Raw genomic sequence first — 13,858 nt, forward strand, 5'->3', positions numbered from 1 at the left:
TTGAACCTTTGGTCAATTTCTTGTGAACTGACTTCTAGCCTTCTCCTCATTTAAGAAGATCTGTTTTGATACTAATTGGTGAACTGATTTTATCATTGAATTTCCAGGTCGTACTATTTGCTGTTATTTGACGAGAATGTCTTCCTGTCCGTTTCTTACAACACCAAGAAGAGTGAGAGAGACAGCGAGATTATTAAGTTCTTGGAGGATTTCAAAAATAGTATGAGTTTAAGTAAGGTTTGAGATGCACCAGTATTTAAATGAAATCGGTTTTTTTTTAAGTTAGTTTTTGCATTAAATGCGGATCATTGCTTAAGTTGTGATAAATTCAACGAACTCAACAGCAATTATTTTATTTATACAGAGACTTAGGCATTTTTTGCTTGTGTGAGTCAGACTATGATTAGATTTTTGACTATTTGATTTTACCCAACGTGAGCTTCTAATTTCTTACCTTTTTAATTATATTTCAGTAATTTCAGCAAAACGTCATCTCAGTTAATGATAATATTTTTTAAAATTTACTTAATAACCTCACTGTACAATTATAGGTAATGTACGTTTCGAAACTATAACCCAGAACCCTTGATAGCATGTGATATTCCGGTGTCCCTTAACACGTGATAAAGAATATTGCACGTGTAGATTAGTGCGCGGCGCGAAGCAACATGCACGTGCTGCTACCAGAACACACGGTTGACAAGGTGACTGACGAGTTAGGCGTCTCTCTCGCTGACATGACCTGTGTTGAGAGACTTTGTGAAGACGCTACCTTCAACCTCAATAAACTCGTCAGGTAACTGACTATAAACTATATTTAGAAATAGAAATTCCTGGGCTACATTTATGATCAGTGTTTATAAATGTCACTCAGGAATTTCAGCAAACTAGACTTTTCGCATGATATTATGTCTCATGTTGTGTGTATATAACTTTGATCTCCTAAGTTAGAGATCTCTGCAAAACAAAAGCAACATTAAAGATATTATATATTCTATACATTGCAGCACGGCACGAACATTACAGCGAGTAGAGCACAGTCCCGACCTATTAAAGAGACACCTTGTTGAGGCTGCTGAGCTGCTGAACATGCCTCTATCTCCATCCATTGCTGAGGTTAGTACCATGATGTCGGGGGGCCAGGGGGGGGGGGGGGCACTCTGGTGCTCAACTTTGATATAACAATTTGAATTGAAATCTCTGCCTGATTCTTAATCAATGTATAACTTATGACTAATGACTATGGCGGTATAGACTATGAACAGAAGCAGATGAATTATTCTAATAGGGCCATTAAAAAACATACGAACCATCATCATTCGAAAATTACCCATACCTTTCGACAAAATATAACTACCTTGATAGTTTGTCACGTGACCACATAATATGGTCACATGACATAACAACCACCAACTAACTCTGAACAGATGGAACTAGACCTAAACACCACCTCCTCCCACGAGACCCTCTACTTCAGACCTACTTCAGAGGTGGATCTCTACGATTTAACTCACGGGGTCACCACAGAGCGGACCTCACCTCCTCTAGCTCTGGAGGTCACTTTAACGTCAGAACACAGTCCTCTGGAGACTAAATCTGGAGACCCTAGGTCTCTCCCACCTACTGTATACAGGTTTGATATAAATAATGTATTTGCTGTGCAAGGATCGTTATTTTTAACGATTTATAACGATGAGGATGTAGTCTAATAAAAAGTCAAAACACTTAATTTGATACAAATTTACAAGCAAAAATTCGGTAATTTTAGTCAGAAAAAAAGAACAATACACATAATAAACTAAAACATCAAGTCCGCTAAGTTCACCCAATCAAGTAATCATCACCCTAAATACCAGAAGAGCTGGGCTAAAAGCGGCTGTAGTTTAGGATAAGAGAATGTAGGAGGTCGTGTTAAGAATGTCTCCAAAATCCCCCCTAATCATCACCCCAAATACCAGAAGAGCTGGGCTAAAAGCGGCTGCAGTTTAGGATAAGAGAATGTAGGAGGTCGTGTTAAGAATGTCTCCACAATCCCTCCAGCACACTCCCCCTTATCACCTACCATCCAGTCAGGGAGGGTGAACAACGGCATCTTATCCCCTCCAGCTAACTCACCCAGCCGCCCCACTGTCAGTGTTACTGCTGACTTCTTCTCCCTCAGCTCCTGTTGGAGGCTGTAGAAGAAGCCGTTAAGAGCGTGTTTGGTGGCGGACAACACAGCTAAACCAGCTTTAGGGACTACTGATAAGGTGGAGGAGGCTACAAATATGTGCCCTTTACTTTTCTCTAAATGAGGCAAAGCCGAGAGAGCTAGCTCTATGGGACTCAACACGTTTACACTGAAGGTTCTCTCCACAAACTCAGGACTTTGGCCGTGTCTTGTCTTAACCAGGTACCCTCTAGCAATCTCTGCTTGATTAAGAACCAGGTAGTCAAGTCCCCCAAGCTTCTCAATTGTTTTCTCAATGATAGTATGCGCGTCCTCCAAGTTACTGTAATCATAAGACAGCAGCTCCACCTGAGGGCTCCCTAAGCTCACCACCTCATCCCTCACCCTCACCAGACTGCTCCACGTGTACGCGCTGATCTGGGTCTGACTCTGGGGACTGTTGTTCTTCCCCTCCTTGTTGTACACGTTCTGTTTGTTCGTCAGGGACTCGGACCTGCCCGTCCTGGTGACTAGCATTAGTTTGACGTGGTGGGGCGCGAGTTGACGTGCTAGTTCTGCTCCGAGACCCGCACTGGCGTCACATATCAGGACTGTTTTGTTGGCGAGGAGAGTGGTGTCAGGGGAGTGGGAGGAGAGGGGATTGAGCCAGTAGTAGCACACTGCTGCACCCACCAACACTAATAACCAGCCGTATCTCATCCTGCTGAATGTTAATGTAAAAGTTATGTATAATTACTTTATAGTTACTGATATTACTGTTTAGAGTAAAGCGTAAAAGATACGAGAACTTGTGTAGATTTTAGAGCGATAGTTTCTTAATAGAATGGTTAAACATGACGTATCTATTGTATATAGTTGAAAGTAAAACAAAATTTTAATCAGTAATGGTGATGTCATAAATTATTTGTAAAAGGAAGACAACATTTTGAATTATGTAATATAATTTTCGTTGAGAAGCTGCTGCCAAAAACTAAATATAGCAGAGCAACCCACCCAGATAACTAGCACATGGTCACGTGCGAGCTAATTAACTTGAAAAGAATGACCACATAAATCTCGCAAAGTTGGGCTGCAGTATTGGATAAGTAAAGGTTCTAGGTTTAGTTATCATGGAGTCCATGATGCCTTTGGCACATTCACTGATGCCTCCCATCATCGACTCTCCCACATCCATCACAGCCTTCAGCTCAAGACTCTTCATGACCCCCAGAGACCCCACAGTCAGCGACACCCCCGACCCTCGTGTCCTCAGTTCCTCTTGTAACGTGTAGAAGAACCCGTTTAGAGCGTGTTTTGTGGAGGAGAAAACAGAGAGACCAGATTGGGGGACCTCACCCAGCACTGAGGAAGTTACAAACATGTGCCCTGATGTCTTCTCTAGGTGCGGCAGTGCTTTCAGGGCTATCTCCATGTAACTGTACACGTTCACGGTGAATGTACGGAGCAGGAAATCAACGTCCTGGAGTTTCAGAGACTTCATGAAGAAGCCCCTGGGGATGTCAGCGTGGTTTAGTACCACATAGTCCAGGCCCCCAAGCAGATGTATAGCTGCATCCACTACCACCTGCGCGCTGCTAACATTACCAAAATCTAGAGGGAATATGTCAACCTGGGGGCTGCCCATCTTCAGTGCGGTATCTTTTATCTCCTGAGCTTTAGTGTCGGTCCGGGCCATCATAAGGGGCTGTATAATCTGTATAACATCGTCCGTCAGCTCAAACGTTCTCTGGAGGTTGAGGAGTGTTTTCTGTCTGCCGTCAGCTCTGTAGAAGATAACAAGTTTAGCACCTTGTTCTGCTAACTGATACGCTAGCTGCTCACCTACCTCGTACCCTATCCCACATAGCAGCACTCTCTTGTTGGAGAGGTGGGTCTTGTAGGAGGAGGAGGAGGGAGAGGAGAGGTGGTGGTAGAGTGGGACTGTAACCAGGGTAACCAGGAGGAGGAGGAGACTTGCCATGTGGGCTGGTTTGGGTACACTCGCCATTATAACGCTGGCAACAGTGGTACAAATATAAACTACGAAACGGGAATAATGTATCGATTACAATAAGACAGAGGCTGGATGAGATAAGATCTGTTAAAATACTCAGCTGGGTATTGGGTAACTGTGCGAAGATAAGGGTATTCTCAGAACAAGCAGTGTATCCCAGTAATTATCTTCAAACTAAATTAAGATAAGAAACTGGTCAGTTGAAGCGACTTTTGTTTCCTTGCTTTTTAGTAGCCACGTGTATATAACACGTATATTACACGTGTGTATATTATTATATAGAAAAGTGTGTGAATGTTCTCGTAACAAGACCGGGCCTAAACTTCCGTGATTTTATTGGCCCTTTATTTCACCAAGCAAACGGCCGGTCAATGTAGCGCACTCTAGTTCGACAGAGTCGAACTTTAGGGTTTGTCGAACTAGAGTACGTGTCGAACTAGAGTACGTGTCGAACTAAACTACATGTCGAACTAGAGTACATGTCGAACTAGAGTACGTGTACAAGGCCTCAATATTTTCCCACTGCAGGTACCTCACAACCCTGTGTTCCCACATATCCTCCAAAGATAATGACCTAAGAGAAGAGGCGCTCTCAGAGATCAGATCCAGCAAGAGACTCAGTCTGGTGCTCCCTTATCTCCTCCAGTTCATAGACCTCAGACTCAGGGATAACGTTCTGCTCTCAGGCAATATTATACAGGTTTGTAGGGGGGGGGGGGGCAGTGAGACGAGGGGGCAGTGGGACGAGGGGGGGGGCAGTGAGAAGAGGGGGGACAGTGGGGGCTGGGGCGAGGGGGCAGTGGGACGAGGGGGGGGGCAGTGGGACGAGGGGTTATTCGTTTATTTTCTGGGTAAGTCAAATACAGTCCGCGGAATTAATAAATTAATTGCTAATTCCAACAATCATATCTCCAAATCCATTGTAATAAATGTGATCTGTCTCCAGCTGCTGATAGCGTACAAGTGTATTCTGATGAATGATATAATCTACCTGGACCCCTTTATTCCCACTCTGCTGGACGAGTGTTACTCTATGTGTTGTGACTGGACAGATAGCAGAGAGTCTGCTAGCAATACTACAGGTACAATTATAGGGATACTGCAGGTACAATTATAGGAATACTACAGGTACAATTGTAGGAATACTACAGGTACAGTTATAGGAATACTACAGGTACAATTGTAGGAATACTACAGGTACAGTTATAGAAATACTACAGGTACAAATATAGGAATACTACAGGTACAATTGTAGGAATACTACAGGTACAATTATAGCAATACTACAGGTACAATTATAGGGACACTACAGGTACAATTATAGGGATTTACTGTTTTCTTTATTCAATTTTGTTTCAGTTCTTGTATGGACTTCGACATATTGATGATGGTTATATCATCTTGGTTTTTGTGCACCATTTCATTGCGACATCCGTAACAATTTCGTCCCGTTAAAAAAAAGAAAAAAAAGTTTTAATTAAAAAGAGTTTAAATATACAACATGCCAAAACCAACACGGTGCCCCTTCGAAATCTTTCTATTCACATTGCGAGAGCCCTCCCGTACCGTTTTAATATCTAGGCTGTATTCTCCAGGAATAATAGAGCACAGCTCGGACGTGACCGCCTACATAATCCTGCGGTTCGAGGACCGCAACACGCGGTACTACGAGAAATACACGCGGTTTTGTGCAGAGACTATTGAGAGTGATGAGCTATCTCTCAGTGCCCTTGGCAGTCTTACATTGCTTTCCAAGGTGAGCGCTCAGCATTGCAGGTATTTTGTTCGCGTTGATTTACAAGTGGTAATAATTGTTCTAATTTCTTACTTGTTCAGCTAATTTACTAAGTGACTTGTTCTAACTTCATACTTTTTCAGTTAGGACCACAGAGTGTAAACGAGAAGATAATCCCCCTCATATTTGGGATATACCGTGACATATTCAACGAATCAGAGAACTTTACCGTGGATCACACGGCTATACACATCAGGAGAACCCTCAAACTTTCTCTCTTCTCTTTTTACAACGTGAGTTCTTCTCTTTTTACAACGTGAGTTTTTCTCTTTTTACAACGTGAGTTCTTCTCTTTTTACAACGTGAGTTTTTCTCTTTTTACAACGTGAGCTTTTCTCTTTTTACAACGTGAGTTTTTCTCTTTTTACAACGTGAGTTTTTCTCTTTTTACAACGTGAATTTTTCTCTTTTTACAACGTGAGCTTTTCTCTTTTTACAACGTGAGTTTTTCTCTTTTTACAACGTGAGTTTTTCTCTTTTTACAACGTGAGCTTTTCTCTTTTTACAACGTGAGTTTTTTTCTTTTTACAACGTGAATTTTTCTCTTTTTACAACGTGAGTTTTTCTCTTTTTACAACGTGAGTTTTTAGCTTTTTACAACGTGAGTTTTTCTCTTTTTACAACGTGAGTTTTTCTCTTTTTACAACGTGAATTTTTCTCTCTTTTCAACGTGAGTTTTTCTCTTTTTACAACGTGAGTTTTTAGCTTTTTACAACGTGAGTTTTTCTCTTTTTACAACGTGAGTTTTTCTCTTGTTAATTGCGTCCTGTTTGATTTTATATAGAAAATCGATGGATTTAGGTACTCTCAGGTTGGATTCATTTACCAGCGTAGAGTATAGTATACCTTGTTGGACTTTATTTGAACGGACATTAATTGGACGACGGAGGCCTTACCGTTTAAAATTACGTCCGTTCACGCAATGTCCGGTCAAATAAAGTCCGACCAAGGTATTTCACAAATAATTTACAAGTAAAGGTTATAATGCCTTACATTGAGTAGGTATAATTAATGTAGAATTATCCTCATACAAGGTCTTACGATCAGATGGGCGGGAAAAAATGGGCACCAAAAATAAATGATCGGGGCTAGCTGAGCTGGTGATGAGCATAATTGAGGCAGAGTATTGTTTAGAGTAACAGATTCCAATTTCGAACACATTGTCCACATTCAACACGTTGTGTGTAAAGCTGCAGGGTGTAAGAATTATCGGCGTGTTTCATCGCCGGATCGCGTGACACTAACGCGTGACACTAACAACTTAGCTAAAGTGACTAAATTCCAATCTATTGAGGGATCCAGCTTGACAAATTTCTCATCCGCCAAGATTCATCCCTCCCTTTTTTCAAATATCAATTTAAAATTCACTTGCCAGTTACATGAGTTACATGTTGCTTCTGATTACTAGCTCACCTTGATTCAGTGTCGAACTTGCGGGTCCCTTTCATGTCTATATCTTATGATTAATATTCGTACGAGGTATGCACTATACGGAACGATCTTGAAAATTACAAATCGGATCAGGATCCTCAATCTGGCTAATTCAATTCTGTTGTATTGCTGTTTGTGGGTGACTCGTAGGACCGACGTTCCCTTTTTAAATGTATCCAGTAACGTGACACTACCATCTGGCGTTCATACTAAATGTTCTTATGTCTGACAAAAGAAATTTTGTGGCGTACCTACAGCTTTTTGGCGTACCTACAGCTTTTTGGCGCCCCCTGAAGCAGCTTTTTGTACGCCCAAATATTTTTTGCACGTCGACCGATCGTCAAGTTAGCCGGGATACATTTTGCTGCTAAATCGGACACTATTTCGTAGAAAAGATCTACAATTGGGTGTCTGCAGAGCCCTTTGTTAATGGTACGCTCTGTAGCTGCCCCTATATTGTTGCACACGTTAACAGTAACACGTACAGAGCAGATTGTCTGGTGTAAAGTAGCTTACTCGTTTTGGAATATCGATTATTGAACTGACCTGGCTTTGATTAGATTTCTTGCTACAATTCGATTTCCATTAATGTTTTTCAGGTTAATGTTACCAAGTGATTTTTTTGCTTATCCACTGCACTGCTGGAGTGCTCTAATTTATCGTATTTGAAAAAATTTACTTCAACTCCTGAATTTTGCTCTATACTTGATTATTAGCAATATTTTCTATATAAATTGTAATGCAGTGCACTTGGCACATAATCACAATTATGCTTTATAAGGGTTATCCTTTTTGGATATTTTTGGCCCCATTATCATTCAGGTGCCATGAATGATATATCGTTATTACAAGATCTAACGCGCATAAAATGAGACATTACAGGAGTATGTTAATATAGTATCATCAGATTCAGATGCAAAATATAAAGCTGTTTTAGCCGGATGCTGATATAATATCAAAGCTGGAGTGCTTATGCAATGTCAGAGAGATGAACACATCATTTCAAGTGGAATACAACAAATTTTATAAGTTTTAATAATGTAAGTTTCAAGCATTTCTTACATTATAGAAATTCTCTCAACAATGAGTTGATAAACCCTCGTGCGGTGTTTATTGTGCCGCTTTCTAGATATTCATTCAGCCCCGTGTTTATTGAAGCTGCCATCTGGTCATGGTATGTGTTTTGTGTAGTGCGTGGTCTCCAGACTCAATTATTATGCAGTTAAGTTACAGATTGAATATCTGTTTTACTCAGCAACATTGCTTGTATAATTTACATTATTACAGTTTTGATCAAGATAATTAGTTTTCATCTGTGTCATGTTATTTTGATGTAGAGAAACCGTAAGAGCTTCATATTTCACTAGTTCAGTATATAATGCTGCTTGTTGCTACTACTTTGAGTCTAACAGCTCGAATACTTAACAGGTTTTCAAGTGTCTCGAATCGATAATGTTATATATGAACATGTAATAAACAGTAACAAACTAAGCAAACGATGAACTTTACCAATATTGAATGTTAGCATGCTTCATACACGATTTGTTGAGAAATTCCTAAAACAACATCCTTTAGAAAATTGTAATGAACGGAACTGAAGGTGACCATGAAGAGCTGGCACCTAAAAGTAAGGAGGACTCTGAACCTATCCAGAACGGAACCAATGAAGCAGGAGAAGAACCACTCACAATAGACGATGCGCTGGACAAGATCTACAAAAGTGTTAACATAAAACTACTGCTAGTGTTCTTTACTTCTGTAGGAACTGCCACCCAGACCCCCATGCAGATCTACGTGGTTATCTTCGCTGGGTTCATCCCTTACACCGAGTGGTCATGTCTCTCCGAAAAGTGTCTGAACCTGCTGGAGAACAGTAACAGCACAGAAGAGTTCTACACTTCCAAGACAATGTGCGGTTATGGTCTGGTGGCTAGAACGGACTTTGAGTGGACGAGCGAGAGGACCAGTTTCTCGATGGACTGGGATATCTACTGTGACACTGAAGCTAAGTTCTCAACCATATCAAGCTTCTTTTTCATAGGTGCAACTGTGGGACTGCTCGTGTCCACTGCTATATTCGACAGGTTTGGTAGGAAAAACGGAGCAATTGCAGGTAATCTGATCGGAGCTACAGCCACACTGATTGGAACATGGGTGCCTTCCATTGAGATAATGCTGGTTGTCAGGATCTTCCAGGGGGTTGGTATGTTTATCCAGCTGACGGGTATTTACTGCTGGACCCTTGAGATGACGCCGGCCCATCTGAGGAGCTTTGCTAACGGCGCTATCTTCAGCGTTTGGTCAGTTGGTTACATGTTGGTAACAATGTTTGGGTATCTCATCCCCACCTGGAATTACATCTTCACTGCAGTGGCCATTCTCAACTATACTCTCATGATCCCTGTCCTGATCTACCCCATCTCTCCCAGATTCGCTCTGGTCCGGGGAAGAGAGGAGGAGGCTAAGAGAACCCTGGAATCCTTCTCCCGGCTCTGTAACAATGAAACATCAATGGAAACTATAAAGTTGACCTACAAGAAGAGAGTTCAGAATTACTTCCAGCAAGTCAAAGACTTCAAGACGTACCCAACCTTACGGAAAGAAACCATACTAGGCATGATATGCTGGTTTATCGTGGCCGTTCTCTTCTATGGCTTTTCCTTCGGTTGGAATAACATCTCGAGTGAGTTCTACTCTGGTCACATGATAGCAGCTACTGGCAAGCTTATCGGCTTTGCAGCTGCTATCCCGGCCTGCAACATTTTCGGAAGGAAGAAAGCCATACTTGTGATCCTGGCAATCGGCCTTGTCTCCAACTTCCTAGCTATGCCAGATGTGCAGCTCAGTCAAGGCTGGACGCTGGAGTACGTGGCATGTCTGATCGGAAACCTGTCGTGCTCCACCGCGTTCGGAATAATCTACCTGTACTCAGGAGAGTTGGCCCCCACCACTCACAGAGGCATGATCATGTCCCTTAGCTCCGCTTCAGCCAGGGTAGGCAGCTATGTTGGCACCTACGCGGGTCTACTCTACGCTGTGGCAGACAGGCGAGTTCCTCTAGCAGTGTTTGCTGGGCTTACTTGCATCTTCATGCTAGCTGTGTTCTTCCTGTCTGACCCGACTGGTAGGAGGATCCCAGAGACTCCACGTGATGTGGAGGTGTTGTCGGGAAATGACGGATTCTTGCAGATACTCGACGATACGGAGAAGGAGGAGACAACTGGGAAACAGGACCGTGTCAGTCTTTCTGTTTAATTACAATTAGAATTGTGTATACTATCTGTCCAGGATGACGCGTCAGTCTTACTGTTTAATTACAATTAGAATTGTGTATACTATCTGTCCAGGATGACGTTCAAATCGCGGGGTTGTGATCCCGCATTTGTGTCTGATTTTATTGCAAAATTGGTACAGTAAAACCCCGATTTACCGCATACCCCGATTTACCACAAACCCAGATTTAACGCAAACCCCGATTTACCGCAAACCCTGATTTACCGCAAACCCCGATTTACCACAAACCCCGATTTACCGCAAACCCCGATTTACCGCAAACCCCGATTTACCGCAAACCCCGATTTACCGCGTTTGTTTCCTTACTCCCAAACTAAGTTTAACTGTACTAAATTACACATTCAAATACAGCAGTTATACGACAAATTATTTGATTCTGCATTCGCGGAATCTAACTGGTCTCCCTGCATCTGGCAATAAATCTGTTTGGTCTGAATTTATCAATAATGACTTGAGCATTAAGCGACAGATTAATTTCTTCAAAATCTCGTTCTTAACGTTATGCATATTCTGATTTTATCTTTATAACTCTCACTTTGTGTTTCAATGTTGTCCATATTTTAAAAATTACCTCTTTTTCTGCATCGTAAAAAAGTGCAATGTTAGCAATGTATTTTGCGGCAGGTTTTCTAGATCCCCAGGCTTTGTAATCGTTGGTACTATTTACAGTTCAGCTAAAGAAAATAAGTTCGGTTGTGGAATTTTACCCCTAGAATTTCTATGAGTGAACGAACTAAGTCAAATTTCTCTCAGCAAGGCAGTTTATCCATCACCATAACGTGATGTTTGATAGTTTTCTAATCTCTATGTATAAGAACATGGCTTCCCACCAAATATAAGCAAAATTAACACAAATTCACCCAGACCCCTTATTATCCGCCCCTTATAGTGCAGACCCAGTACGAAGTTAACTGAGCAGGTGTGGGCTAGTGCTATTTGTTCTTAGGATCGGCAAATTTAAAATAAAAATCCGCTCGATTCATAACGCCCAAAAATAAAAATCGTATGAAATTGTTTAAAATCGTGTCAAAATCGGATGTAAAATGTACTTACAAATCATAGTTATATTTTATGATTAATTGTTTATACTTTATATATGTACTAGCAGGAACCCGTCTAACCTCAAGAGACTAAAATAATTATTACCTATTTAATTCGCGTTTTTGACACCACTTGGGGGTCCAAATTGATGCCGTGGTCAATGGAGCGTGTTTTTGGGCATGCCTTTCTGATCGTTAGAATTATGATCGCTCCTAAGAAATTAGACTATTTTAAAAATTTGGTCGTACCTATTTGCTGTAACCACTGTAAGTGTAATGATGGTGAATTGAAGACTATGTGCATTTTGAAATTGAGATTATACATAAAAATATTCATCTCTTGCGATATTTTGTTGACATAATATTATCCTACCTGATCCCATCCATCCCTCCCAGGCAATTTACAAAGCGATGCATATAACGAAGTTAAACCAACTAGTTGCCTCCTACAACGCAAACCACAGCCCATTCCAACTGCAACAGAAAGACCAGGAAACTGAAACACAAACAGACACTGACCGACAGAGGAATAAACAGGCGAATGAGCAGGCAAGTTTAGATCTCCTTTCATACCAAGACATTGCAGAGAAGCTGGAAGAAAGTGTTACTATGATAGGGCCAACGTGGCCCTCTATGGCCAAACATCCGCCTCTTCTCGCTAAGAAGCAGACTAAAGAGATCAGCAAGCAGTTGCGGAAGAATTTCGCAATGTTTGAGACTTTGAAGGGGAAGATGTTACCGGCGGAGAGGAAAACTTTTGTAAGGAAGAAAACTGATAAACAAGTTAAATCCAACCAGATTTATAATTTGTATAATAATCTTTCACCGTTGCAATACTTTTTATGATTATTTGAGAATGTATTTATAGTAGAGTCAAAAAATAAGAGAGTGAAATCAGTAAGGTGAGACTCCAAACAACGAGTAAATGTTAGGAAGTAAATTAAATTTCGTTCTCATTTTTATTTGACTTTACTTTAACATGTAATTATTAACTATTCAATGGAGACTGTTGCCGGCAGGTATTTCATAAGTTTTATCTGATAGTTTGGCTAACGGCTTTTCTCTAAATATTTGAATGCTTTCAATATCAATGAATATTGCAGATTGCTTAAATTATTGAATGTATTATTCTGTTTTATTATTCATCATTTGTTTTATCTTGTATATCATGTTCATTATATATGTATGTGCAGTAGTTAATAGATTTTTTTGCCGATTGCGGTTAAAAAGACTATGAAATCAGAAACTTTATTTCAGTTCCCAAAACTTCTCGAATATCTTCAACATTTGAAAATGAAAGTTAAAATGTTGCTGCTTTAAACCAAAAACACAAGAAATTATAAAATGTCTGAAAACGTTTTTACCATAGCTCCATGTCAAATGAGCTCGTTTACTGCCGAGAACAACGCATGTGGACAAACCCTTCTCCATCTGGTGGCACGAGGAAGTGCCATCATAGCGGAGCTGTTGAGGTTATCCAGCAATGTGCCGGCCGTGTTCTATCTCAACAACAAAGTTGATGTCGACAGGTTAGAAATCATGGAGTTTTTGTACATTTTAATTGTTTAATTTGACGGTTTGTTTGTGAATCCCGATATTGATATTGTCAGCTCTTTAGTTTTAATTTTGGGATTTAATTTTAACCTTTCGTTTTACCACAAATAGAAATATTAGAAAGGAATAAATAAGGAGTCAGGTTTGGAGAAAAACGTTCCTATCGTATTATGTAATTTGTTTGACAGTCAAAGTGCTGAAAACAATCATTGCGAGGATGACAAACACTATTTAATAGATTTACATACGAGATTTACATACGAGAAAAGTTCGTTATGACTTTTTTAAATGAGTCGCTTAAAATCGATCTCAAAATAATGGTAAAATAATGGTTAAAATAATTGATAAAAATCTAAAAAACTGAAATGATGAAATTTCCTATTTAATTTATACCCTAATTACCTTAATTTCTCAATATCAATGAAATGACGCTTAAAAAGGTTCAATTGATCATCATCATTTAATTAATTGAAGACTCCGCCAAATTGCATGCACATACATACATCCTCATTCTTCCTCCCCCACAATAAAAATAATTTAAATTTCTCTAGATTTCTCTACATTTCATTCCTGAAAGCATA

General features: G+C 40.4%; 7 protein-coding genes across 8 annotated transcripts in view; 4 read left to right on the forward strand and 3 right to left on the reverse strand.

Annotated features, from left to right (window-relative positions):
* The window catches only part of LOC134816145 (KICSTOR subunit 2-like), a 30,446-nt gene extending 30,002 nt beyond the window's left edge, over positions 1-444 (forward strand). Inside the window, exon 10 of one of the 2 annotated variants that reach the window (XM_063824913.1) lies at positions 108-444. In XM_063824913.1, coding sequence (XP_063680983.1) covers positions 108-243 — 136 coding nt within the window. In that variant the 3' untranslated portion in view covers positions 244-444. The remainder of the gene's footprint in view (positions 1-107) is intronic. The other variant, XM_063824912.1, reaches the window with a different exon arrangement.
* LOC134815976 (uncharacterized) overlaps positions 1-13,858 on the reverse strand; it is a 578,562-nt gene that overhangs the window by 530,882 nt on the left and 33,822 nt on the right. The window lies entirely within an intron of this gene.
* Positions 550-13,097, forward strand: LOC134815849 (uncharacterized). The gene is made up of 8 exons (XM_063824432.1): positions 550-796; positions 1,008-1,116; positions 1,428-1,633; positions 4,692-4,863; positions 5,110-5,245; positions 5,759-5,919; positions 6,042-6,191; positions 12,120-13,097. Exons 1-8 carry the CDS (start codon positions 669-671, stop codon positions 12,567-12,569), a joined length of 1,512 nt encoding a protein of 503 aa, XP_063680502.1. The 5' UTR covers positions 550-668; the 3' UTR covers positions 12,570-13,097.
* On the reverse strand, positions 1,730-2,872 carry LOC134814914 (hydroxysteroid 11-beta-dehydrogenase 1-like protein). The gene has a single exon (XM_063823251.1). The coding sequence runs from the start codon at positions 2,867-2,869 to the stop codon at positions 1,943-1,945; it is 927 nt and encodes a 308-aa protein (XP_063679321.1). The 5' UTR covers positions 2,870-2,872; the 3' UTR covers positions 1,730-1,942.
* On the reverse strand, positions 3,043-4,196 carry LOC134814915 (hydroxysteroid 11-beta-dehydrogenase 1-like protein A). Its single transcript, XM_063823252.1, has one exon. The coding sequence runs from the start codon at positions 4,155-4,157 to the stop codon at positions 3,198-3,200; it is 960 nt and encodes a 319-aa protein (XP_063679322.1). The 5' UTR covers positions 4,158-4,196; the 3' UTR covers positions 3,043-3,197.
* Positions 8,966-11,217, forward strand: LOC134815210 (organic cation transporter protein-like). Its single transcript, XM_063823725.1, has one exon. It carries the CDS (start codon positions 8,974-8,976, stop codon positions 10,642-10,644), a length of 1,671 nt encoding a protein of 556 aa, XP_063679795.1. The 5' UTR covers positions 8,966-8,973; the 3' UTR covers positions 10,645-11,217.
* The window catches only part of LOC134815848 (WASH complex subunit 5-like), a gene marked incomplete at its 3' end in the record, with an annotated part of 32,822 nt that continues 32,060 nt past the window's right edge, over positions 13,097-13,858 (forward strand). The window contains 1 exon segment of the mRNA XM_063824431.1: positions 13,097-13,252. Within this exon segment, the coding sequence (XP_063680501.1) occupies positions 13,104-13,252 (149 nt within the window).

Source organism: Bolinopsis microptera, chromosome 5 (genome assembly GCF_026151205.1).
Source record: "Bolinopsis microptera isolate Bmic1 chromosome 5, MBARI_Bmic_1.0, whole genome shotgun sequence".
Taxonomy (NCBI): Eukaryota; Metazoa; Ctenophora; class Tentaculata; order Lobata; family Bolinopsidae; genus Bolinopsis; species Bolinopsis microptera.